The sequence below is a fragment of the Zonotrichia albicollis genome, chromosome 4 (assembly GCF_047830755.1).
Source record: "Zonotrichia albicollis isolate bZonAlb1 chromosome 4, bZonAlb1.hap1, whole genome shotgun sequence".
NCBI lineage: Eukaryota > Metazoa > Chordata > Aves > Passeriformes > Passerellidae > Zonotrichia > Zonotrichia albicollis.
Genome location: NC_133822.1, coordinates 30,518,224 through 30,544,419, shown reverse-complemented (window position 1 = coordinate 30,544,419; position 26,196 = coordinate 30,518,224). Strand labels below are relative to the sequence as shown.

At 39.3% G+C, this 26,196-nt stretch overlaps 3 protein-coding genes across 7 annotated transcripts in view; 2 read left to right on the top strand and 1 right to left on the bottom strand.

Moving 5' to 3' along the window:
• Positions 1–9,921, top strand: part of ALDH1L2 (aldehyde dehydrogenase 1 family member L2) — a 32,021-nt gene extending 22,100 nt beyond the window's left edge. Inside the window, 10 exon segments of the mRNA XM_074539280.1 lie at positions 244–314; positions 419–524; positions 882–969; positions 1,409–1,502; positions 1,770–1,866; positions 2,594–2,692; positions 3,420–3,585; positions 4,137–4,242; positions 5,216–5,415; positions 6,321–9,921. Coding sequence (XP_074395381.1) covers positions 244–314; positions 419–524; positions 882–969; positions 1,409–1,502; positions 1,770–1,866; positions 2,594–2,692; positions 3,420–3,585; positions 4,137–4,242; positions 5,216–5,415; positions 6,321–6,376 — 1,083 coding nt within the window. The 3' untranslated portion in view covers positions 6,377–9,921.
• On the bottom strand, positions 8,227–12,544 carry NOPCHAP1 (NOP protein chaperone 1). Its single transcript, XM_005494742.4, has 4 exons — positions 12,193–12,544; positions 11,466–11,552; positions 9,821–9,957; positions 8,227–8,746 (listed from the first exon to the last, which is right to left on the bottom strand). Exons 1-4 carry the CDS (start codon positions 12,527–12,529, stop codon positions 8,561–8,563), a joined length of 747 nt encoding a protein of 248 aa, XP_005494799.4. The 5' UTR covers positions 12,530–12,544; the 3' UTR covers positions 8,227–8,560.
• A 2,743-nt stretch (positions 12,545–15,287) lies between these two features.
• The window catches only part of SLC41A2 (solute carrier family 41 member 2), a 93,165-nt gene continuing 82,256 nt past the window's right edge, over positions 15,288–26,196 (top strand). For all 5 annotated transcript variants that reach the window (XR_003382005.2, XR_003382006.2, XM_026797816.2 and 2 more), the window contains exons 1-3: positions 15,288–15,428; positions 22,783–23,514; positions 24,731–24,838. Coding sequence is in view for 3 of the 5 variants with exons in the window: in XM_026797816.2 (XP_026653617.1) it covers positions 22,960–23,514; positions 24,731–24,838 (663 nt within the window). In the remaining 2 variants the exon portion in view is untranslated. The remainder of the gene's footprint in view (positions 15,429–22,782; positions 23,515–24,730; positions 24,839–26,196) is intronic.

Genomic DNA, 26,196 nt, shown 5'->3' with positions numbered 1-26,196 from the left:
TATGTTCTCCTATACATTTTTTTAATCTGTGCTGTTATTTCACCCAGCTGACAATCAGGACCCTTACAATATTCACAATAGGAAATCATACAGTAGAAGCATCTGTGCCCCTTTCCCTCATGCAAAAATGCTTGTGGTTTTGAAGCCTACTCTGTAGCTTTCTGAAACATACTTACATGGCAAATATATTTGTAATAAAAGTTATAAATCAGTATGAAGATTTGTCCGTCCTCTGTCTTTTAGGGTGCTACAATTCCAATTAACCAGGCCCGGCCAAACCATAATCTAACATTCACCAAGAAAGAGCCAATCGGGTAAGTGTCACTTTTTCTTCTTAGTGACAGATTTGACATGCAGAAAAGCCATTGAAAAGCTGCCATCAAATATGTAATCTTTCCCCATTTTTCCCCACCTGAAGTGTCTGTGCAATTATTATCCCCTGGAATTACCCACTGATGATGCTTGCATGGAAGAGCGCAGCATGCTTGGCTGCAGGCAATACCCTTGTACTCAAACCAGCTCAGGTAAGAGCAAAAAGAAATATACAGATGGCCCAGATGCCCCTGTTAAGGCAGAATGATTTAGGCAATATAGCAGATTTCACTCATACATTGATCTGTCATATGTTGACTGTGTCATATATTTGAAAGTGCATTTGTAATAATACAAACTGCCATGGTGATAAAAAGTATTGATTAACTCCAATTCTGCTCCGGTGCTAATCTCATTTTCAAGAATTAATTATTTTCCATAAGAAGCCATCACTTCTAATATGCCAATACTGTAAGGTGAATATTGTATCAAAACTAAGATGTATTGAATGTAAAAGGTATCATGCATCTGATTAAAATAGGAGACTTAATATAAATGTTTCTACTTAGGTCACACCTCTGACTTCCTTGAAGTTTGCAGAACTCTCAGCTAAAGCTGGATTTCCTAAGGGTGTTATAAATATTCTGCCCGGTTCAGGTAAAACTTGAACTCATTCTTTTTCTGGGAGAAATCATGCTAAAACTGGTGAAGTTCTTCACCTTTTTGAAGCTCTATTACATAGGTCTGTTCACAGGTACTAGGCTTGCATCTTTTCATGCGATGATTTCATATGTTTCCAGAAGAGAATTGGAAAAATTTGGCTTTAGTTTGTGGTAGGAGCTGTCAGCCTACACTATTTACAAGTTCACACAATTGACACAAACACTCTGGAAAAGAATGTATTACAGAGAAACATGTTCACTTAATTATAAAACTTATTCATAGACATAGGAATAAAGCTGCAAATATAAATAGAAATGTGATACTGTATTTGATTTGTGGTGTAAGCTCCTTCTCAGCAGCTCCAGTGCTGCTGCTGGAATAGTAAAAATTGTCCATGTACCATCCAGTTACACTGCTTTCCTCACTCTGATAGGTGGCTTAGTGGGACAGCACCTCTCCGAACATCCAGATGTTCGCAAAGTTGGATTCACTGGTTCAACACCAACTGGTAAACAGATCATGAAGAGGTACTCTCAGCAAAAGGATCATAAATAAACACTGCTTAGTCTGGTTCTGAAGTACCTTACTAGATATGTTGTGCATGTAGCAGTAACAAAAAAACATAACTGTATATGGTTGTTTACCCCTATGTAGAATTCTATTAAATCACTACTTGACAGTAGAGTTTATACATTTTCACTAGTTATGATTCAAAGGAAACAATAGAAAAATATATTAAAAATTGGGTTTATATTACTATTTTGGTTTTATATTACTATTTTTATTTTTTACAGTGCAGCTGCTAACCTGAAGAAAGTTTCTCTGGAACTTGGTGGCAAATCACCATTGATCATATTCAGTGACTGTGAACTTGACAGAGCTGTAAAAATGGTAATGTTACTTTGAAGTAAAATTTATTCAAAGCCTTTATCCAAATCCTCACAGTACTGCAGTATTCTTCTTGACTTGACAAAAAAATACCAGGGATCCTTTACACAAAAAACCTTGAGATCTGTTAGAAAACAGACTCATATTTCTTTGTGCTAGCACAATTTAACTGTTCATGCTGCCCCAAAAAGGCAATACTGCAAGAAATATACATTAGCAATTACAACAAAACAAAGAATTGAGCTCCCTATTGCCATATAGTTTTTATTTCATCAATCGATCAATCAATCAATCATGCATCAATTATCAATCATAATAATTCACCTCCCTACCAGCCATATTGTATTCAAAGTCCATAAGATCTGTTAGAAAACAGACTCATATTTCTTTGTGCTAGCACAATTTAACTGTTCATGCTGCCCCAAAAAGGCAATACTGCAAGAAATATACATTAGCAATTACAACAAAACAAAGAATTGAGCTCCCTATTGCCATATAGTTTTTATTTCATCAATCGATCAATCAATCAATCATGCATCAATTATCAATCATAATAATTCACCTCCCTACCAGCCATATTGTATTCAAAGTCCATAAGATATTGCATTGGTAATATCCTTTAACATAAAGCATTAAACATCTGGGGTCACAAACACTGCATACAACCTAAGGGAGCAGAATGGTGACTAAACAACATGTATATAAATATTTATGTTTTTATCCTGATCAGGGTATGGGAGCAGTGTATTTCAACAAAGGAGAAAACTGCATTGCAGCTGGCAGGCTGTTTGTGGAAGAATCAATTCATGATGAGTTTGTTAGAAAAGTGGTAAGATATTCAAGGACAAAAGTTTAAGCATATGTTTTACTGTGGCAGAAGGATCCACTAGTTTTATACACACTTATGTTTCTTATTTTCAATTGCCTATTTTCTCATTATTGCTTATGATAGACAGTGATGCTTCTCAGGGTCCTCTTACATGGTTAAAAGGAAGCATTGAAGGGAGATATTTGTACCAGTAATACACAGCTAAGTGGCAGTTAAATAGATATTGTACCTTCAGTGAAAATTCATATTTGACTAGGAAAATAAGATTACAAATAATTACTGAACTCAGGTCAATATGTTTGAAGAAGGCTTCTGTAAAGTCAAAAAAAGGAATATAGGAAGCACAGCTAGAATAATACAAAGGTCGCTATTAAAAAATGCAATAGTCGCCATGCTGTGGCACTGGAGAATTCATTTATTTTGCTTAAGAACAGGAAATGTCTGTCCTAAGTCATTTACCACTACTAAAAGTTAACATTTTACATGCCTATCTTAATAGCAGAAGATAATACACACATGAACAAAGCATCAAAAACTTTTGGAAGTAATTAGAGATTATGAAACAAAAGACAAAGCCTAATTACAAAAAGAGAAAAGCATTATATCTAAGAATCCAGTATTTTCTTAGATTCCATCTTCCTAGCACCAAAGACAGCATTCCTAATTTCTGGTCACTTTAACGATATTGCTGTGTTATGTAACTTCATTTTAATTGGGTAACCCATAGGTTGAAGAAATAAAAAAGATGAAAATTGGTGACCCACTTGACAGATCTACAGATCATGGTCCACAAAATCACAAGGCACATTTGGAAAAGCTGCTTCAATACTGTGAAACTGGAGTAAAAGAAGGAGCCACTCTAGTGTATGGAGGAAGACAAGTACATAGACCAGGTAAAAGGCTTTCCAGAGATATTTAGAACTTTTACACTTTATGCAAGAGCAGTCACGATTATCTCAGCTGTATTTTGTGGAGTTGCAATATCATGGGAACAGTACCAGGTAAGCCCATGATACCACAGAGATTTCAAATCTCATATTATGAGAAGCTGTGCAAGTAAAGTATGAGATCTTTATTTAGATCTCACAATCCATCTTCTTGTTGGGTAGCAAGAAGAACAGTGGCCTCTGTGTCTTGCTGTAACCTTGTCTTCCTGCTGTCAGATAACAGGGGTCTTCCCCCAAGAAGTCACCTGGGCTGTGGCATGCAGACCTCCCAGCCTGGCAGGGAACAGCACACGTTGTCACTGATGTACAAGCTGTTCTTTTACCCTTTTGTCCGCTATTTCTCTTGAAGTGCATATATTTCCATTCATACTTCATTCATAATTACTTTCTGTTTCAAGTTGCAAGTTATTTATGACCTCAAAGCATGGGACAGAAATGGCCTGAACAACAGCAAACCCTTTTACGATGCTCAAAACCATGCTCTATCCTCTCTTTAGGTTTCTTCATGGAACCCACTGTATTCACAGATGTTGAAGACCACATGTATATTGCCCAGGAAGAATCCTTTGGTCCTGTGATGGTCATCTCTAAATTTAAAAATGGGTATGTTCTCGTCTGGTTACTGTATTTTCACCCAAAGTGAAGAAGTAACAGCATACACAGTAGTTTGTAAAATCTTGTTGGACCAATCTGAATACCTAGTATTTAGTGAAACGTTTTAGTGAAGTTTGTGTGGTAATTGCAACAGCTTGCTCAAATTACAAAATGTGTATTTTTCCCAGTGGAATTACTTATTTTTCCTGTTATAGAAGACTGCAGTGTTGTGTATTGTGTAACACTGGCACATTACTGTTGCAAATGAAAATTGCTCTATTTATTTTGTAAACTGTATTTTCTAATCTCTTTCATTCTGGATCATAAGAATTATTTAGCATACAGATGAGATTAAAACACTACATAGAAACTTCACATAAATATTTCCATCAGGTTTCATCTTCTGCAGTTTGATAATTAAGTTAAGAACCAGCCACGTAGATAACCTTTCACATCCATAAATTCTGTAGTCTTAATGAACTGCATTAAATTTTTTAAAGTTTTAAACTACTATTGATTTTTGAAGCTGTATGGAGATGAGATGCAGATAGAAAACAGCACTCTGGAAATAGTCTGAAAAGTTATGTTTTGATAGCAGTTTAAATTCCAGCTTTAATTCTGCATTAACTTGTAAAGCTGGACACAATTTGAGCAAACTGATTCATCATCTGCTTTACAGGCATTTTTGTATTGCTCTAATTCCCAAGTTGTACAGTAGCAACATTTCCTGTAGCATTTCTCAGTGTAGCTATTAACCTTTGAAAAGTGAAGTTATGAGCTTCATGAGCTTGAAGCAAGAGTGTGAACTGCCATGGATCTGTCAGATTGACACACAGATTCGTCCTTAATAAGTCATCTTTTAAAAAGCTCGCTGGAGAAGAAAGGCCATGGGAAAAGTTGTCTCAATGATACTGGAGGTAGAAGGTTGCTAACACTTGTTTATTTTACTTAGCTGCAATTAAATAATTTATTTTCCCCACAGGGATGTCGATGGAGTATTGCAACGGGCAAATGCCACAGAATATGGCTTAGCTTCAGGAGTTTTCACAAAAGACATAAACAAAGCTCTCTACATCAGTGAAAAGCTAGAAGCTGGAACAGTTTTTATTAACACTTACAACAAAACTGATGTGGCAGCGCCATTTGGTGGATTTAAACTGTCTGGCTTTGGGAAAGATTTAGGTAAGTTGTCTCCTTCCCTCATTTATTGTCTCAGAGTCCTAATCAATGAAAGAATTACAATCCTTAACCCAATTCCTCTCCCCCCCTAAATATTCCCACTTCAATACCTCCCATTCAGCATTTCCTGTACATTTGCTAAATAACGCAGAATATTCCTTTTCAACTGCTCTGAGAGTAGACAAATAAATTACAGCTTTTAGAGCTCTGTATAGGCTACAAAAGGCTGTCAAGTAACAATGGTATTGGCCAAAATATTATTTCCCTCAGAGAGAATGCTAATTTAGGTTTCTGCTCTAGGTAAGAGCATGGGAAACTTTTTATAGCTTAAAATGTCACCAAAATTTGTCAACAGACTCAGAAAAAGATGCATTAAAAAACACTCTCTTTCCAAAACAACTTTCTAGAAAAGTGAAGTCCACTGTCAAAGAAGCTTTGCAAGTCTGGATAAATCAAGCTTCAGGGCAGAGAAAAAAGGAAAATCAAATTTCATTCACACAACAGATTTTTGCTTTTGGAATCTTCAAAGACATTTCCTGAAACCAAAATGAGTGATGATGTCAGGGAAAAAAAAATTACTGCTTTTCACACAGCTTCTCTATCTCTGACCTTTAATAGAGGAGAAGCAAAGTTCATAAATACAGCTATGAGTTCCCCAGTGGCCATCTAAAGACTGCTACTGCTTGGGGAGCTGCTTGTTAAATCCAGTTCCTTTTTCTTCCACATGTGTTGGGTCTGGCCCCTTGTCAAACCAGGTTTGTAAATCACAGTGGGAAGGTAATTAGGTTTCATTGTTCCTTAAGGACTCAAATATTGGCTACAGTGTTTCAAATTTTTTCTTAATAAAAATTACACTCACACAATTCATTTAGCTGCTGTTCTAACAGGTGAATATTGTGCTTGTACAGGTGAAGAAGCTCTTCATGAATATCTCAGAACCAAAGCCATCACTGTAGAATATTAAAGTAACAGCTTCACTTGGGAAGCAGACTTTCAGCAGAGTTTGAATCTTGATTACCACATGAAGCGCTTGATACCACACCTAGGATATGCTGTCTGCAGTGCTACAACCAAAAAAACAAGTACTCATTCCACGGATAAGTTTCTACAAATTAGGTCCAGATTTTAGTCTGACTGACAATGGCTTTTGGAAATCACCCTGAAGTTATTTGAATTATGTAGCAGCAACAGTTGGTAGCCCAATTTCCCCCCATCCTCCCCCCACCAAAACCACCCCCCCTAAAAATATGGTTCAGTTTCTGTTTTTTAAATAGAACTGAAGAATAAGTTCTCACACACCTACTTCATATTTCTGTGACATAATGTTTACATGATCATTTTAAATCCTTAAGTCATTAGGCTTCCAAAGTTGAACTAGAATATACTGATTATGCCATTTTTGCTACAAACCAGTTCAGGTTTTATGGTAGCAATGAAACGCTCTGCTCTGGTGACTTTTCAGCAGTACAGAAAATCTTTGTGCCATAAGAAGTAAATCAATGCAAGGAAGTGCACTTACTATGATCTTTGTATAGTACATACAGAGTTCAATATTGGTGTTAAACTATGCATATCAAGCTAAAGTTACTGAAAATATTTTCTACCTTTTTGTTGATACAGAATGTGTGATCTGCCTGCAGTTTAAAAGGTGGTTACATTAATGGATTAAAATCACATTTTGTGTCTGTGCACATGGACTGTAATCACTGTTTCATACTGTATGATTATTACTTTGTATTTCACACTTTTGGGTTCTTTTTAATCTCTGGGAAAATGCCTTGTTAAATGACCAAGATCAGATGTTGGTTTTCAAACTTTTTTCAGTTTGGAAGAAATTTTCTATAGATTAAGACCTTATTTAACTAAGCCTTTTAAGACTCCTTGCTCTTAGAATGCAAAAACACCCTTCAGAAAAGCTTCATTGATCTGTGGGCTGCTATTAAAGGCAAGTAGTCTGATTCTTTGATCCCCATCCTTCCCCTTCACTAAAATATTCCATGGTTTAATCAGTAAATAATCTTATATTTAAGCCACATTGTAAAATAAAGACTAGAATCCCTGTTATTTCTTAGCACAAATACTACAGAAACAGGTATTAAAACTAGAACTTTAAGTACAGGATTCAAAATAAATTCTATAGATAACTGCAGATTTCAAGTCATGACATTAAGTTTAATATTTGAGCAAATACAGTATAGAAAATTTTACTTTAATGGTGTAGAAAATACAGTGTTCCTTTAAGAAACAATGACATCCAGGAGCATGACAGATTCTTCTGAAATGCAGACTGATCTATGAAGTAAATGTAATAGCCCAAACCATTGTACTTTAAGAAAATTCACCCTTTTGTCCTTCTGTCAGTAACAAAATGGAGACTGGAAACATGGCAGGGAAATCAGGGGATGAGATGTGTAGCTTAAAGCCATCTTAACACCCCAGAGGCAGCCTTGATCCTTTGAGTATGGAGGGTGTTTGCACCACAGCTACAAAGGTTTCCCAGAGGAGCCTCTAAGCTCCCTGTGCTGGTGTGGAGCCCAGCGCAGGCACACAGGGTAAGTACTAAGTAACCCTTTGCTGAACTCTCTGCTCAGTCCTTACCCAGGCTGGCTCATCTGGAAATGAGCTCAGCCATGGCTCCAGTGTTGAGCAGTCACTGCCATTAATGCAATGTAGACATACCTCTAGGGTACTTAAAGATCATGTTTAAGAGTGAAGAGAGTGTACATAACACTTCACAGTACATGGAATATGAAAACAAAGCTTTTTTCCTAGTTAACTCTTTCCTGCCCCGAAGCAAAAACTTCTATCTTCCTATAAAAAAAAATCTTTATTCAACAAAGAACAAAGCAACAGAACAGGAATTTTCAATTTTCAAGTGCCCCTTTACTCTAGCTGTTTTCTGGGTGTAATCTACTATGAAGTGCATTTTCCTGTTATTTGATGAATAAAATTGCACTTCATTCTTCAGAAACCCAGCCTTCCCCAGCCATGAGCAGATCCTGAATTCTCCACCATGTAAACTATAGCATTGCACAGGATCCTGAGAGATCCTACACTGGGAAACAAAGTGGTTTTAAAGGACAACTCTTCGAAGTGAAAAAACATTATTTGGTTGGTTTGGGGTTTTTAAAAGTAAAATAAAATGGATTTACTCATTTGCTTTGCTGTCCAAAATTTCTATTTTGCCCTTTTCTCCCTTTTGTTTAGGAAACTTAATGTTGTCTGCTGTCACTTCATCAATTACAGAGTCATCTTCATCAGATTCTGAGTCATCTTCTGAAGTCAGCAACTCTTCATCTGTATCAGAATCACTCAGTTCAACTACAGCCACATTCTGAAAAAAAACCATCTTGTTTACATGTAATGTATACTACATACATACACATATATATACACATGCACTACAGCACTTCTATCACTGGAGTAAAACAAGGTAAACACACTAAACATCCTGCTACCATAAGAAAATCACAACCACCATAAAAAAGACTTTTGAGTTTCCCTAGGGTTTTACAAATATCATTAAGAGATTCATCAGTATTACTGGCCCAGGAAATCTAACGCCATATTTATATCACTATCAAAGACAGAACGTAGTCAATAGCTGAACTCAGATTGTCTAAATCAGGTATTTAAACTAACAAGCAGCAGACAACAAAAGTACTTTTCAGTAAAATATTCAAATTAAAACATTTAGTGTATAAGGGGTCTTTACAAAAATACAAACACATGTAGATATAAATATTAATATACTTTATATCTTAAAACGTAGTAGTATTCAGGGCACTACAACTACGCTAAAATAACTAGCAGTTTAAGCCACCAGAATTTCTTTTGAAGAGATCTCCTATATGCATATACAGAGCTATAATTTTTGAGGTCTGCTTAGCCAGAAGGCATTTGGCTGGGTCATGCACATATATCACCTTCAAAATAAAGTTTTCTTATATAAGCATGTGGCTGCAGCACTTCAGTTAAAACAGAAATAAAATATTTATGTGACTGTAAAGAAACAGACAAATAGCAGCAACAAAGGATCACGACAACACTAGCAACTTTTCTAAACCCAAGATCTAGTCATTCCTAAAAATACCAACAGAGCAGAGTTGAAAGCCAGTTATTACTCTTATACTAAAGCCTTCTGTTATGCCTTACTAAGCTTTATATTGTCCTGTTTCTAAACATAATCACCTAGATGACATTTAAAATACAATTTGTGACTTTTGATTCAGAGTTGTAGATTCAAAAGCATGTCTTATTCCAGTCTTAAACTACTTAATCTCCTGTGATTAAATTCCGCAAGTATGACAGTAAAGACTTTGCTTTATCTATCATATTACTCATTCTAAGATCAGAGAGTTATTTTAATCCCATCTAGATTGATGTTAAAATAAAAAAATTTATTTACCATTTCTATAACTTCTTCTGTTTCACTGTCTAGATGTTCAATATCAAACTGATGAGCGGGTGCTGTTACCATTTTTCTTTTGAGCTCATCATTTGCCTGGGCCATCTGTGGTAAAAAGCTCTGTACTTGGTCCAAAACTGAAAAGATACATACATATGTAAAGTCAAAGAGATGCTCGTTAGTGCTCACATTTATACCTCAGATATAAGCCTTTATAACAGATTCCATTTCAACTGTAATTTCCAGCTGTCTACGATAACTAAGTACAGACTGAAGGTCTCAAAGAAGTTGGAAAAATTAGCTGCAGCAGATGCCATGATAGACTAATGAAAGGTCAACATAATTAACAAAAGAAAGTCTGAAATTAAGACGGTGGAAGAGAGATGGAAGCTCCAGGTTGAAGTATAAAGCACTTATCCTCTACAGCTCCAGTGGGAGTTCACAAGAATTTTAATGTAATCAATGGAAATTAGGAGAATCACACTCATAAACCTTCCTTGGAGGAAGACAGTACTTTCACCTCCAGAACTTCTTCAAATAAACTGCTCCACACATGCACACCATTGGCACACTATATACAGCCACGAACAGGGATGGGACACCCGAAATCAGTGCCGTGAGCTGTTTATTTCAAACATCAGTCTCAGTACATTGTTAGGACAACGGAGACAACAGATGTGAACAGCTGGCTGATTCAAATGGAATGCCCAGGAAATGTAATGTTACAGCATAGCAGAAAGCCATCTCAGTCCAAGTTTCAGCCAATCACATATAGAGCAACAACATATTGACAATAATTCTATCCAATCATATGAAGCACATGTAACTGTAGTTAACACAATAGAGACTTATTCTTTAACACAATGGCTCGTTTATGAGAGACAAAGCACAGAGACTCATTCATATTAACCTTTTAAAGATATACATTAAATAAACTTGTTGCAACCTAAAAGGGTAAATCACAGAGGCTTATTGTTCTATTTCGTACGTCTGCTCTACAGCCTAGAAAACTTTTTCTGCTGCATTAGCACTGTTCACAAATCTGCTGCCTGAGGCACCTGTCTTTTTTACCATTTTCTCAAACCTTCTAATTTTATGGATCTCAACAATGCAGATGAGCCAAACACTAGTCTTCTTTCTTTAAGAAGAGGTACTGTTTCAGGTGAGCTACACAAAGATCTAACAGTTATAATCTATCTTTGAAACACTGTCATTTTTGAAGAGTCTTTTATCCAACAAAGAATTTGATGTAACAATCTTTTCAAATTTCAGATCAATCACAAAACATAAAGTAATTTGACAGGAGTCCTTTTTAAATTAAATGCTTTAATACAACAAATATATCATACTGAGAAATTACTCCTAAAAAAGAGCGCCCCCCAAAAAAATCTTCTAAAAAAGATACTGGGAAACTACAGCTCTAAAGAACAATCTTTAGAGCTGTAACACCAACATTGCAAAATCTAATTTTGCAGCAGCAGTTAGATGACTCACCGGTGGGACAAGGAACTGCAATGGGAGGAGGATCAGCCACCTCTAGAAACTGAACACAAAGGCTTCTCCCTTTTCAAGGAAAGCGCCAAAGCAAAAATTGTGTCACAAATGTTAGGTACTACTTGACACAGTACAAGGGACAAGCACTTACCATTGCTCCTTGGCACCTTAACCGTCTGTAAAGTTGTGGCCTTTTTGCTGCTACATTTTGAATTAATCAGCAAAATGTCTTCCAGCCCTGCAAACAAACAAATGAGTATTGAAATGCTTAAGCTGACAAGTTCTCCATAATTGCCATCAGCTTTTCCTGCTCTTGGAAGAAATACAGGCCTACATAGGGGTCTCAGCCTGCAGGTCACCTTTCATACACTCCTTGAGTTTAAGCTAAAGTTCCTTAAGCTGTTTTTGAGACAAATTTTGATTAAGCTACAGTAATAGCAATTAAAAAAACAACCTCTAATTCCCCTCTGCAGGGCACGGTGAGGTGGGAGCTGAGGCGTGCCAGTCGCACTGATTTAAATCCCGGTGCCAATGACCACTGCTAACCGTGGGCAGCAGCAGCGCCGGAAAACCCAAACGCGTGCCAGGGAATTCGGCATTAATTATTCTTATTATCCTTATGACCATCAACGAAGCCATCCGCCCGGTATCATTAATTAAAGCGCAGCTGTCTTTTTAACTTTTTTCTCTGTCCTCAGAAAAACGTCGTTACGGCTTCCCATAGCTTAACGTGGATTTCCTCGCATTGCCCCTCCCCGGGAGAGCAGCCCTTCAACACACGCGGGACGCAATCACCAGTGGGTCACCGGCGGCCCGATGAGCCCCTCCCTCGGGCTACCTGGGAGCCCCCGCTGGCTGCAGACCGGTGCCGGACTCACCTGGCCGGGGCCTCAGGTCCAGCAGCTCCCGGGCCGCTGCCGGCCCCGCCGCGCCGCCGGGCCCCGCCATGCGCCCGCCCACACGGAAGTGGAGCGACCCGCGGGCTCGGCGACGGCTCGCCCCCTGCTGGGCGGGAGGAGCAGCGGCGCTGCCGCCCGCGCGGGGGCGGGGACAGCGCTCCGTGGGAAGATCGTCGTGACACGGACTGAACCTCTTGAAACACAACAAGAGCAAAGGCACGAGGGGCACCGCTGTCCTGGCGTGCATTTGGAAGGGCATTGCCAGCAGGTCCAGGTTGGTGGTCCTGCTCCTCTGCTTAGCCCTGGTGAGGCACATTTGGAGGGCTGTGTCCAGTTCTGCGCTCCTCAGGACAAATGGGATATGGAGCTCCTGGAGCGGGTCCAGCGAAGGCAACAACGGTGATTAGGGACTGAAGCATCTCTTTAAAGAGGAAGGGCTGAGGCAGCTGGAGGCCTGTTTAGCTTTAAGAAGAGATGATTGAGAGGAGATTTCATCAGTGGCAAGAGTGACAAGAGGATGGAGCCAGGCTCTTCTTGGTGCTACCAAGCAACAGGACAAGAGGCAAGAGGCAGAAACTGATGCCCAGGAAGTTCCACCTGAACATGAGGAGGACCTTCTTTACTGTTCAGGTGACCATACACTAGATCAGTTGCCCAGACACATTGTAGAGTCTCCCATACTGGAGATATTCAAGAACTGTTTGGACATAATTTTGTGCAAACCCTGCCTAAGCAGGTAGGTTGGACCAGATGATTCACTATGGTCCCTTCCAAACAGATTGATTCTGTGATTTGGGACAAAAAGTCCATCCCAACACCATGAAGAGGCTGTCGAACCAATCTACCAGCAGGTAACATCACCTGAACACCTGCCAGTAGCTGCTTGTCTCTCAAAACTCTCCCATTTTCATTTTCAGAATTTGATAAATGAACCTAAAATGAAATATCAGAGCCTGAGGGAGTTTTAATCATCCTTAGGAAAAGAAACTTACACAACCACCAAGTTCAGATGACACTGGTACTAACAGCCTGTTAGTCAGGATTTCTTCTGCAATCTCTGTCCTTATCTATCCTTATCGGTTCCGCAGTTTCTGTCTTTTCACATCTAGACATCTGTCCTTATCTATCCTTATCGGTTCCGCAGTTTCTGTCTTTTCACATCTAGACAATGTGAAAACTGCAAAAAGAAAACTGAATGGTTCATAAGAAACAAGATAGGAAGTCCAAGATGAAAATGAGAATAAATAGTAATCAGGTAAGTGGTGATTATAGGCCCTCATTGCAAAGGACAGAGGAAAATGATGAAGGAAAAAACCCAACCACACAACCATCCAGATCCCAGTATCTTGGAATTAACATGAATAAGAAGCAAACCTCTTCAAGGCCTCAAGCAAGAGACCACCCTGCTGTTTTCCTGACAGACTGTCCCAAACAAGTGTCCTCTGCCACTTCCCCAGCCCATCTACAGTGTCAGGTGCATTCCACCGAATTTGCTACCTGCACCTTTTCTTCCTCAGCTGCACTCCAGAATTTTTATTTCCCAAAAAAATCCTATTGCTAGCTTTAATAACTGAAAAATCTTGAAGACTGAGTTTTTTGCCCTGGGCCTCAAAAGTGAATTTCTGAATTTGTACACAACCCAAAATAATAGTGTGTGAACCTCAAACAATATATTTCATCCATGGGGATGATGTGATTTCCATGGAGGGTGGGGCATAATGCTGTCAAGGAACCTGTAGTAGTAAGTGATGAAATGATTGCCCAAGATAACCAGACAAGCAATTAGAAAAGCCAGAAATAGCACCCTCAGGTGCTATTGCCAAACCTCAGATTTACAGTCTCACCTGTTGGCAACATAGGCAGATGTGATCTTCATCTGATTTGTAGGGTATCCACAGGCCATGGATATATAGGTTTGGTACTAGGGTAGGGAAGTTATGGTATCTGCAGCCCAAATCCCCAGTACATACAAGCTTGAGACAGCCGAATTATTAGCTCTGAAGTTTGGGCTGCTTCATTCATTTAAGGTGGTATTGATGTGAATGTTCAAGCTGATCCTGTATGTTTCACTCTCGTAGTGCAGAATGTTCTGGCCCGCCAGTCCTGCGAATACATTTCACCACCGCAACTAGCTCCAGTTTATGGCAGACACTTGGTGACTTGCCAGTGCTTTTTTCTCTCTGTAGACAGGAAAAGAGATGCTGTGGGCTTGGCTGTTGTCACCAATCTTCTCCTTTCATCCTCTTTCTTCCTTTCCTCCCTTTTACCTTCCAGTTAAGGCATCCTCATCACTTCAAAGTGTTGAGCAACAACTGAGGAATAAAACTAGTATTGATAATAGATGCACAAATTTAGATGGCTTGACCATTTCAATGCATTAATGTAAAGTGTTAATATTAAGTGTTTTGCAAAACAGGAGTCCAGCAAGGCCTTGGCTTCATACTTAGTTAAACAGAGGCAGCTGATGTCAAGGGAGGAAATTGCAGACTTACATGCTGTTTGCCGGGTGCAGAGTCTAGTTGGGCAAGAACAGGGATATTCCAACTGACCCAAACACTTTACAGAATTGGATTCTTGGGGAAGCTGCTTTTTGCCAACTGGCAGGAAAGAGCGCAAATGTTCTGGTAACTGGCAATCAGGAGGCAGCACAAAACGGCGTCTCCTGTGCTACGGCCAAGAAAGCTTCTGCGAGTGGAAGCAAAGGCACTGCCGCCGCCGGCGCTGCCCGGGGAGTGGTCTGGCGCCCCACTCCCCAGCGCTTTGTTTTCCTGGCTGCGGGGCACTAGCCGGGCTCTTGCGGGGCAGAGAGGCGGGGGTGCAGCTTCGTCCCCCGCTACCGCCGGGGGGCCGGCAGGACCAGTGACAAGGGTACTCAGGCGGGCTCGCAGCGTGGGCAGGGGGGATTTGCCCCGGGGGCCAGGCTGGGAGCGACCATGGCCACGGAGCCCCATCCCATCCTGTCCCGTCCCACGGGCGATGCGGGGTGGCGGCGCTCGGCTCCTCCCTCCCCCGCCCAGCGGCGGCTCGGACCGGCCGGTAGTGGCGGCAGCTCTGCGCATCACGGGCCACATCATCGCGGGGGCCGCCCGCTTCCGCGCCTGCTCAGTGGCGGCGGCGCTTAGGTAGCGCGGAGCTGTCACCGCCGACGGCTGTTCCAGCTCCGCCGCAGCGATGGAGCGCAACCCCGCCACGCTGCCGGCACCACTCTCGCCCAGGTGAGGGAGCGGCTCGAGGAGCGAGGGCAGCGGGGCTGGGCGGGCCGGGGACCTGCCGCCTCGAGCCGTGGGAGGTGGCGGGGGCCGCGGGTGAGAAAGTTTCCTGGCCAGTGGCGGGCCCCCGAGCGCCACGCTGGCCCGCCCCGATGCCGGGGTGCCCAGAGCGCCCAGGGCTGGGGGGCACTCGTTGCCACCTGCCTCCCGCCCCGGCCGGCGTTCCCGGATGCCGCGGGGCTCGCTCTCCCCGTGCTGCGGGGCCCGACGCTCCCGCCCGCCCTTCTCCCGCACCCCCAGCTGCCCCCCGGCGCCGGGCGGGCTCCGCTGCTCGCCGGCGGGCCGGTACCCTGCTCTCCTCAGGGCCCCGCAGCGCGTTTCATCATGTGCGCGTAATTATTCACTGCTCCAGGTAGCCGAGACAATGAGCCTTTTCTTCGTTTTCTCTGTGCCTGCATAAGACCTGCCCAACACTCCCAGTAGCCCCTTTTCCTTGGCACTCTGGGTACCCTGCTCTCCTCAGGGCCCCGCAGCGCGTTTCATCATGTGCGCGTAATTATTCACTGCTCCAGGTAGCCGAGACAATGAGCCTTTTCTTCGTTTTCTCTGTGCCTGCATAAGACCTGCCCAACACTCCCAGTAGCCCCTTTTCCTTGGCACTCTTTACATCCGTATGTACAGACAGTTCTGGTCCCACCTTTGCACCCATAAAAATGTGCCAGATGGTCACTGCATATGCGTCACTAGACAAGCATGGAACCTGTACCTGAACAGCACACGTATAGACTTCAACGAGCATCTATTTTTTGTTAACAAACGTTATTTAATGTGTAATTAAGCGTAATTAACGTGTGATAGCACATTTATTCTCTTTCCATACTTTTCTGCTAAAACATAGAAGCATTTTGTGATTTATTCTACTTTACTTTCTATGCTGTCATTAATTCTCAGTTAACTTCAGGTTGTAGCTATTTCTGTAGTTTCACTGAATGTTATTATTTCTGCATCCCCTGGCCCACTGTTCAGGATGTAGTTGAGTGTCTTCTTCACTCACATTTGAATCTAGGTTATAGACCACACTACAGTATGTGGATCATGTAAAATAAAGTAATTGTTTAGTCTTGAGGAAGAGTCCTAGCAATGTTTAGAATACATGCCTAGTTATCCTCACTTTACCAGTTTAGTAATGTGAGTAAAAAGATGAGAGCAGATAGGATGACCCGTTTTGGCAGCAGACATCTACTGCCCTAAAGAGATTGTGAAACTGGATCCATAAATACTGTAGTATGCCTGGTAGATACTTCAGGAGGAAAAATAACAGTGTATAATTTTCTTTTCAAGTATCTTTACTATATATCCACAAAAGCAGTAGGAAGTCTGTATCCTAGTGCCTGAGTTAATAAGTAATTAATCTCTCCTCGGTGATGACAGTAGAGACCTGTAATCAGAATCCCAAAGTGTAGTTAGGATTCATCCTGGTAAGTACTTATTGGTTACTTAACCTAGAGGACTGCATTAACCCCACCTGCTTTTGATGGTCTGAAGGATGTGATTTGCCTGGTATTTTTCTTGCTGGTATTCTGTTGGGAATTTAGCTGCTAGAAAATGGAAAAGTACAAAACCATGGCTAATTCCAAGTCCTGCACCTGCACAGATAGCAGTGTCCTTGGGCCTAGCTGTGGTAGGATAACAAACAGTGAAAGAGACATGAGAAAAGAGAGATGTAACCCCTAAGGAATGAGGAAGAGTTGATAGTATAGTTTAACCAATAGATTGCTTAGCTTACAGAATATTCATAAGCTTATTACTTGCTGTATAAGTGTCTGATGCTCTCTTCAATAAACGGAATTTACTTATCACTCATGTTGAGTGTCTGAGTCTCCCCTCACCGACAAATGGCTTGACCCCGACAAAGGCCTTCATTTCTCGGTGACAGTATTCCATTTGTGTCATTTTACAACCAACTACATTTCACAGCCTTGCTGTTGTGTTTTGACTGTTTTGATCTTTTCTAGATGACTTGCCTTAAAAGTGCAGAGTCAAACTAAGTCTTTTTCTCTCAGTTGCTTTTCTCTTCCTCAGGGCCAAAATTGAAAGCTGCTGTGTAAAGGAAGTGGAATGCAGCAGTCTGAAACTTGTCTGACAACTGAGCCTGAGGGTGGCAGATCATTCAGTGCCTTACTGTCAAGAAGGCATCTGGCAGTTCTCTAGTCTTTTTTCCTCTTGTTATTTGTTTCTTTTGCTGTTAATTTAACCAGCAACTGCCATACAATAAACACAGTGTTAACCAGTTTACTGCATAGTACTTAAAAATGGTACGTAATGTTCTTATATCTGTCTTGCATGCAACATTTGTTGATTTTCAGCATGTTTTGCAGCCTTTTACACGCTATCCTCAATATCTGGTGTAAGTAATCTTAGCCCAGTGTACCACATTGGTTTCCGGATTCTGTGGAATGGTTGATGATAATACAGCCTGTTTACTCTCTGTAATGCTGAGGTGATATTATGTAGCATTCCCTTTCTACTGATAGGCCCACTACACTAATATAAATGATTAGCCCTGGCTGTGATAAGGGTGTCAGTGTGATACTGACACTTGTATTTATACATATGACAATAGTGGACAAGAGGCCATGCAGATCCCTGTATCACCTGTTTTCTGAACTTAAAGAATGCCCCCAAACTCTCATATTTCCAGCTTTACAGAATCTCAGAATTGCCGAGGTCAGAAGGAATCTCAGGAAATTTTCTATTCAGCCATGTCTGCTCAGTGTAGGGTCAAGAAGAGCAGGTTTCTTGGGACCATGTCCACTTTGTTTTCAAATGTCACCAAGGATGGAGTTTCCAGAACTTTTTTGAACCTGTGTTCAGCCACTGTCATGATTAAAACCCCCAGCTTTTTCTTATATTCAAATGCCATTTCCATTGTTTCAATTGGTGCCTGCTACCTCTCATCCTTTCAGTGGGAGGAGTCTGGTTTCATCTCTGAAGACACAAAAAGAGTCTTTCATGCCAAGGAATAATCCAGCTTCATCTTTGCTTATTATGGCAAATTGTTAAAGTTCAGTGTTTTGTTAGCGTTTCATATTACTTTCCTGAATCCTTTTCTAAGGCTTGTTCTTGTCCTGAGAGGCATTTCTCAGACAGGTATGTTTACAGAATTGTATTTTATTGTGGACTGCCTGGAAGTGCAGTGTAGAGATTATTAATGCTGTAAAAAAATGTTGGCAACTTCAGCTGTGCTGTGATTAGCTTTGGGTCCCATGAAAGCCCTCAGAATTACTTAGATAGATGTTATCTTTTGGTTTTGTTAGCCAAGCTCTGGAAAAAATCAGAAATTTCCCTCAACCTAAGCTTTGGTAAGTATTTGTTTTAGCCTGTCAAAATGTTTACTCTACAGAAATTTCATGCTTGATTCTTCCTCCTTCCCCTTTTTTTGAAGGTTCTTAAAAGGTCACCCTGATTTATTGTGTTCACGCTTTAAATGAATTGTTGGCAGTCTAACATTTTTCTGATCAAATTTAGCTGTAGAATCTGGTCCCTTAATCCTGCTAATGCTAGATGTTCTTTAAACCAAGGGGAAGTAAAGAAGAAGCATTTTCTTTCCCATGCTCTTGAGAACAGCATTATAGATCTGTCTGGAACAATGTGGACAATTCTTTGGGCAATAGTGATGAGAGTTCTTTGAGCTTCTTCCTGAACAGTTGAATATTTTTGGTCATGTGGTCTTTCTCAAATGAAGAAAGCCAACCAACGGTGAAGGATAGAAAAATGTCATAATGATCAGGTGTTCAGTTTCATAGCTCAAGTACCTGAGATCTTTCTAAAGCAGCTTTGCATTTGCAAAAGTCAGCATCTCTTCCATTTTGTGGTCCTGTTCTCTACAGCATTTATTTCTTCCTGTCAGTCATGTACACTGTCTCCATGTGTGTTTTTTAAATTGCTGCATGCATTGTGTTAACTCTTATGGGTAAAATTGGCTTGCTCTCTTTTGGATTGCCAAGTGTTTAATTTTTCAGGAACACATTTTCAATGAATGGCAGAGTATGGCTGCATTTGCTATTTGTTTAGGTTTACAGAACTATTTGTTTTTGTTTGTGTATGCTTGCAGGACTGAGAGAAAGAGGTGGGTAGTACATAGGAATTATTTGCTATGAAATATATGAAGGAAAAGAAGAAACTATTGAAAGTAGATACCTGGGAAACAATATGGAAGAGGGAATAATTATTTTCATAGTTTGGGCATAACTCATTATTTTGTCTGTAGGGACAAAGACAAGGTGTCCTTTCATTTCATATGTAATATGCCAGCTATGATAAATCTGAGGCTAATTCCTGACTTCTGAAAGGGTCTTTGTCTCTTTCTTTTTTTTTTTTTTAGTACTTCATCTTTTTCTGTAACCTCCAGATTATATGTCAAGGAACCAGAACCACTTATCTCCTCTTCCTACAGAGACCAGGAAAGAGATTTTTGAGATTTTAACTGCCTTTTCTTCACATGAATTACTCAAGCAGAGCTTGCTTTTTTAGCTCCCGGGTCTTTTCTAGACAACACGACAACATAGGCATTTTTCTTGTCATTCTCAGGAAGTTCTTGTTCTTCCTTAGTACAACACGAACAAAAGGGTTTCCTGCATCTTGTGGGTACAAAATACCCCCGAAAATGCAGCAATTATTAGCATCTTGTAACTTAGGATGAAAATATTGCACCAGATGACATTTCGTAAATCATTTTTGTTGGAACACACATTTAGAAATGAGTTACATTTAGCATGTAACCAGATGACATTTGGAAAATCATTTTTGTTGGAACACATGTTTAGAAATGAGTTACATTTAGTTACATTTAGAAGGGTTTGTAGTTATCTTCTCTCTGTATACTCTGAAGGAACTATTACTCTTTCCTGTATATTGTACTATACAATACTTTTCCAACCTAAACAATTTTATGGTTCTATGGTTTTCAGTTTGTCTTCTTAAGTTCTCATTTTCCAGGTTTTATCACTAAGTTCCCATATTGTCATTCTAAGTCTTTGTGGTAGGAAAAACATAAAAGGCTGTCATCCAAACTGCTTTGTACTACTCAATTACTAGCCATCTGCACTAGCCCTTCCTCCATTTGGAACTTGACCAAATAATGTGGTGGGGAGGATGAAACAAGAAAGCCTTTTAAATATGACTGCTTAGCAAAAGATTTTGAGAATATAGAAACTATAAGTGAGATAGAAATGAAAGCAACTTTTGAGATACTTTAGTTGAGACTAGTTGAATGTAATCTCCCCTAGAGGAAACAATTCCCTCTGCAAGCAGGCAGGCCTAAGAGTCAGAGCAAGCCTTGTAGCTTGGCAGATGGGGCTCAAAGAATAAGATTTAGGGTTTAACACGTAAACATAGTATGGTAATGTAGTGATTCTTATAGATTGTGTGGAAATGTTATAAGATATGCATGCTGTAGTAAATTGGTTAATGAGAATCTGCATATTCAACACTGAAGACGATTTATTGTATAGTAACGGGAACTTCGCTCTCTTTTTTGGCGCTTTCTTATCTCTCTTCTCCCTTATCTCTTCGCTCGCTCTCGAGCTCCTCTTCGCGCCCTTTTCTTTCTTTGTCTCTTTGTCTTCCCTCTGCACTCCTTCACCTCCTCCTTTCTACATGCTCTCCGCTCTTAAACCTTTGCTGTTAACTCTCTTACACTTCAAGCCTCTCTTCTCTCGGCCCTGCTCCAAGCTGCAGCTGGCAGCTCGCAACAGAGCCCTTCACCCACGGCCTTTGTAATAAACTACAAGTTATACAACTTAGCTTCAAAGAGATCTCGTCTCCGTCCGTCCCTACCGTGCATGACCCCCCGTCACTCCTACAATAATGTTTGTTTCCTTTTTTTTTTCCTTTTAAATATGATTTCTATTTCTTAATACTTTCTTATTTAAATGAAACCACAATCTTATAAAATAATTCATTTCTCAAAAAAACCCTAATAAAATATAAACATTTTAAAGGAGAACAATCTATATGTTAAAAAATATATGGATAATTAACCTAAATATTTTTGGCCAGAGTTCCAGTGCAGTGAATAATTTCCATGAGTCACTGGTCTAGCACTTTGGTGATGTGAATGGCGGACATATGGGAGTGAAGTGAAATCCTTCAATTTCTTCTTGTTCTGGCTTTCTGTAGCACTTAACAGAGCACCATTTTGACCTGTGGTTAGAGCTGCTCCAGGATAGCAGCTACAGTTTTTTTTTTTAATTCCTAATTAAAGTGTATGGAAACCAGAATTGAGGCCTAGGAGTTTTTTATGCACTGAAATGGAAAGATTCAACAATGCACAATCTGCTAGAGTGGCAAAAGATTGAAGGAATCTTTGTTACTTAAATTCCTCTGTTGGCTTTGTGGAAAAAAGATTGCTGTTTCTTGCAAAACTTGGCTTTTTTCTAGATCAAGCCATACATTTCATTGTCATTTTTAAAATATTTCTTTCTTGGTCAAAGCTCCCTTGGATAAAGCAAATGGTAGAGGGAAAAATCATCATGTTGCTTCTGAGTCTTTTCACTCAGAAACCCCAAATCTAGTAGTTCTGTGAGCAGCAGGAATTCTGAAGTGGACTTGCTCTGGCCATATTGGAGTGAGTTATCCCAGCTAATGTTTGAATACACTTGGCAGCAAAGGCACAAACTTGGGTCTCTTACAAGTCTATTAGTTGCTAAAAGCTTTGGCGTCTCCACTTCCTGTAAAGTCTACCTGAAATTGCTCTAAAAATACTGGGTGACTTAAAAGTTTTGAAATAGAGGGAAGGGAAGTATAGGAATCATAAAAGATATGATCATAGGAAGCTGAGTTTCTTAGGAAATGCAGTTTAAAAGTCCTCCAGCTCTACAATATTTTCATTTGCTGCAGTCTGTAAAATGTTTTCACAGCTTTGCATAGATACCACGCCATGTGTTTCCCTACATTGTGCTGGTGCAGTCTCCCTGACTATTGTTTCTCTGTTTATGCCAATAATTTACTTGTATTTATGGAGTTTAGTAATAAATACCAAAGTCAGTAAAGCTTTGTGTCGCATTAGAACTGTTCTTCTAGTAAGTTGCTACAATTATTACCACAACATGAAGATTGAAGAAAAGGAAGGTAAAGTGGCTTCTCATGGAGCAAATGTGAAATGACTTCATACTGTCAGTATATCATTGTTTATTTTCTTCCCATGATGGAAATGTCAAAATAGAAGCAACATCACTTTAAATCATGGTAAACAGAAAAGAGAAAAGATTGTGATCTGAAAAATGAAACCAATGTCTCATGTATTCTGTAGAGTTAAAATATTTTAGAAGTGAATATATACTTTCTACTTTTTTTGTAGATCCAGTCTTGTGTATGGAAATGTTGAAGATTTGAGAGCAGTGAAAAAACACTTTTGCTTGCAAAAAAGGAACATTTTGGTCCACTTGTAAGTGTGACACTTGGTGACTAACCTGCAAGATTTCTTGGCTGACATCTGAAGAACAAAGTGCTTTTCAACCTGTACTTCTATAGCACTATGACTAACTGTAAAGGCAGATCTACCATCTCCAAAACAAATGGCAAAGTCCATGACAGAGAAGGCTTTGTAAACTGGACCATAAATCTTAATACAATTCAGTCTGATAAATTTTTGAGGCTGCTTTTAAGTATGGTTCCTGTTGTTTACCAAATAAACCAAGAGGAAAGACACAAAAAGGTGAATGGTGTCTGGCAAGATGGATTGCAACCAGTAGGACACAATTTTAATGTCAGGTCCGAACAACACCCGGAATACCATCACTTCTCAGAAGCGAGATTTCATGGTAGCAATGGACACAGCCCATCCAGCTGTAGCCCTAAATATGATGATTTTACCAGTTACAATTACTGTGATGGAATGGACACTTCAGAAACAGATGCCATGTTGCAGGACGACACTCTTTCTAGTGGCAGTAATGAGGATGTCATTGTGGAAGGAAGTAGAAAACAACCCAAAGAATCGAGTAGTATTATGGCACTGCAGATACTTGTACCTTTTTTGCTGGCAGGGTTTGGAACTGTTTCTGCTGGCATGGTTTTGGACATTGTACAGGTTGGTATTTGCTTTGTAAGGCTTTTTTAACAGGTAGTCTGTTAGGTCTATAGTTCTAACATGTGACATTGTAGATGTCTGCAATATTGAGATGTAATTGGGTCTGTGTGTGGTTCTGCTACTATGAGCTTATTAAAAAAGTGTGAAATAAGCACAATGTTTAAACAGAACTACAATACAGAACTTAATCTTTGTGGATTTCTCCACTTTTGTTTGGTTTTGCTTTGTTCAGATGTAGGAATTTCTTTATCTACACTTAAAGAGTTTACAATGTTAATTAAAATACAAGGAAGAGGTGGCAATCTTTGTCACTCAAAATCTTAAGAAAGTAAAAGAAGCTTGGACTTCAATTAGTTGCAATGGAAAGAGACTTTGTTACCTGAAAAAAAAGGTAAATAAAATTTCACATAGAAACTTTACTGCTTTCTTGGGGTATTTGACACCAGTCTGGTGCTTTGTTTATTTACATTGTACAAATTTATTCTTTATACAGATGCGTTAATTGAATCCTTTTATTTTCATTAAAATAATAATTTAAATTGTTGCAGATCCCCAAATAAAAAGACAATTTACAGTTTTGTTAGTTTAGTTAGAGTTGGTAAATGATGACAAATTAAATAACATGGGTTGACAAGACATACAAAGTAGCATAGCGCTTCAGTGCTAAGAACTTGGTGCACAAAAAAGGAAAATAATTTTCTTTTAAAAATCTGGGTTTTGGAAAGCTGTGCTCTTGTAAATTTCACACTTAGAGATAAAAGAATAAAGACAAGCTTTTTTTACTTACAAGCTCTGTTCATATGATAATTAATTCCTTGGTGATTTTATGTAAGGTTTCTACACAGCTTGAAAGGAAAAGATGAAAATATTGAAAATTAAGAGCAGAATTCAATAGCAATCATAGTATGTGGGACTATTTTAAATAATGAAAAGCAAAAACTTCAGATTGATGACATATTTTTTAACTATATTTGTTTTAAGGCCAAGTTTTGTATCTCTTGCTTATAGTCTTCTTATCTTTGAAGTAGTAATATGCAGTCATAAATCTGTTTTATCTAAATAGGTAACAGTTCTGACTTCAGACTTTTAGGTCTAATACAAAAATAAAACATTTTTTTAGAGGGTTAAGTTATGATTTACAGAATTTTTTAATAGTTTATGGATGGTCTAAAGATAATCTTTCAATTAAATGTTTCCCACTGTATCCTTCGTATAGCACTGGGATGTGTTCAAGAATGTTACTGAAGTCTTTATCTTGGTTCCTGCGCTCCTTGGTCTCAAAGGAAATTTGGAAATGACCTTAGCATCCCGGCTGTCAACTGCTGTAAGTAACTTTCTCTTCCTCTTCACTCTTCAGATACATGTTTAAACATTTCAAAGGAAACAAATCTTTGAGGCATGAGTGTTTTATGTTTATGAATTCATCTGGCTGTTATGGGGCAGTTTAAATCTGTTATTAAGTTGGCAAAGTGGAAAAGGTGACCCTTGTTTCCACACATCAAAACTTACTTCTAAAGTCTCTTCCAACTCATCATTCAGAACAGATAAAGCAGATTTTTGAGATTTATAGGTGTATTGAGAGATCTCTTTGACCTTGAGGGATTTCGAATAGGCTAAAAAAAGGTTGTGTTTTAAGCGTATTTTTTAAAAGACCATTAGTGTTGCAGCAAAATAAAGCATTGGTAACATTGCTAATATAGCATATAGCTATTATTGCTATAATCTCTGTTGATTAACCTGCAAGAATTTTTTTTAAAGCTTTCTGGCTAAACAAATTTATTTATTTTTGTTGTGGCAAGGTTGTTTTGGTTTTTTTTTTTTTGTGCTGCTTATTTTTTGTGTGTGCCAACACTGTAATGTAGTATAACTAGGGTTTTTTCTATGTGTTCTTTCTCATGTATTTTTTACATGTTAGCTGTTTTTTACATTTCAGGGGATGTTATATATCTTTGTTTTTTTAGTCTAAGTAAGGCAGATTGCCTTCCTGTATATCTTTTGTGTGTGTGTGAATAACTAGTGATTAGATCAGTCTAATAATGTAGCTAGGCTATTTCTGATGGCTGCACTGGGTATCTCTCTAAGACTGCCTAACACAGAGCTTCTGTTCTCCAGCAAAGCCCCACTCTTTGCCTCTTCCTACTTGAATGAATTTTTCTAGTATATGTCTAGTCAAAGGTGTACATAAGTCTAGATGATATTTTACTATGTCTTTGTAGAATATTGCTCTTGAAACTTTCTATGGTGTTATGTGCTTTCTTGCCTAGAAGGGTCAGTTCTAAACCCCAGTCACTTTGTGATCAGTGGCTGTGCCCTATTATTTATGCTTTTGTTCATTTCCAGCTGTCACTTCTGTCTTCTGTCAGTAATATTAGTCCATAAGTGCATGACCTTACATTTCTACTTTTGAATATTATCAGCAGTTTTTGCTGCTGTAACCCTCAAGGACATTCAGTTTTTGTATTGTATTACGAATGCTTTGTATTGACAAGGTCTCCCTGTGTTCTGTCATTAATAAATGCCATTCCCACATTCTATTGAGTTGTTGCCTGAATGCACACTGTGATGGACACAGCCTTGGCAGTCCTGTGAGGGTTTGCTTGTTCATGCCCATTACAGAAATTGATTACTTTAATACATAAGGACCTTGACATTTCTGTTGGATCTTTATCAACATCATCCTTA

Coding starts and splice junctions, on each gene's coding strand:
- NOPCHAP1 (XM_005494742.4), bottom strand. CDS start 12,529: ATGTGCCTCACCAGGGCTAAGCAGAGGAGCAGGACCACCAACCTGGAC. Junction 11,553..12,192: donor GGACCTGAGGCCCCGGCCAG/GTGAGTCCGGCA, acceptor GTTTGTTTGCAG/GGCTGGAAGACATTTTGCTG. Junction 9,958..11,465: donor TAAGGTGCCAAGGAGCAATG/GTAAGTGCTTGT, acceptor GTATCTTTTCAG/TTTTGGACCAAGTACAGAGC.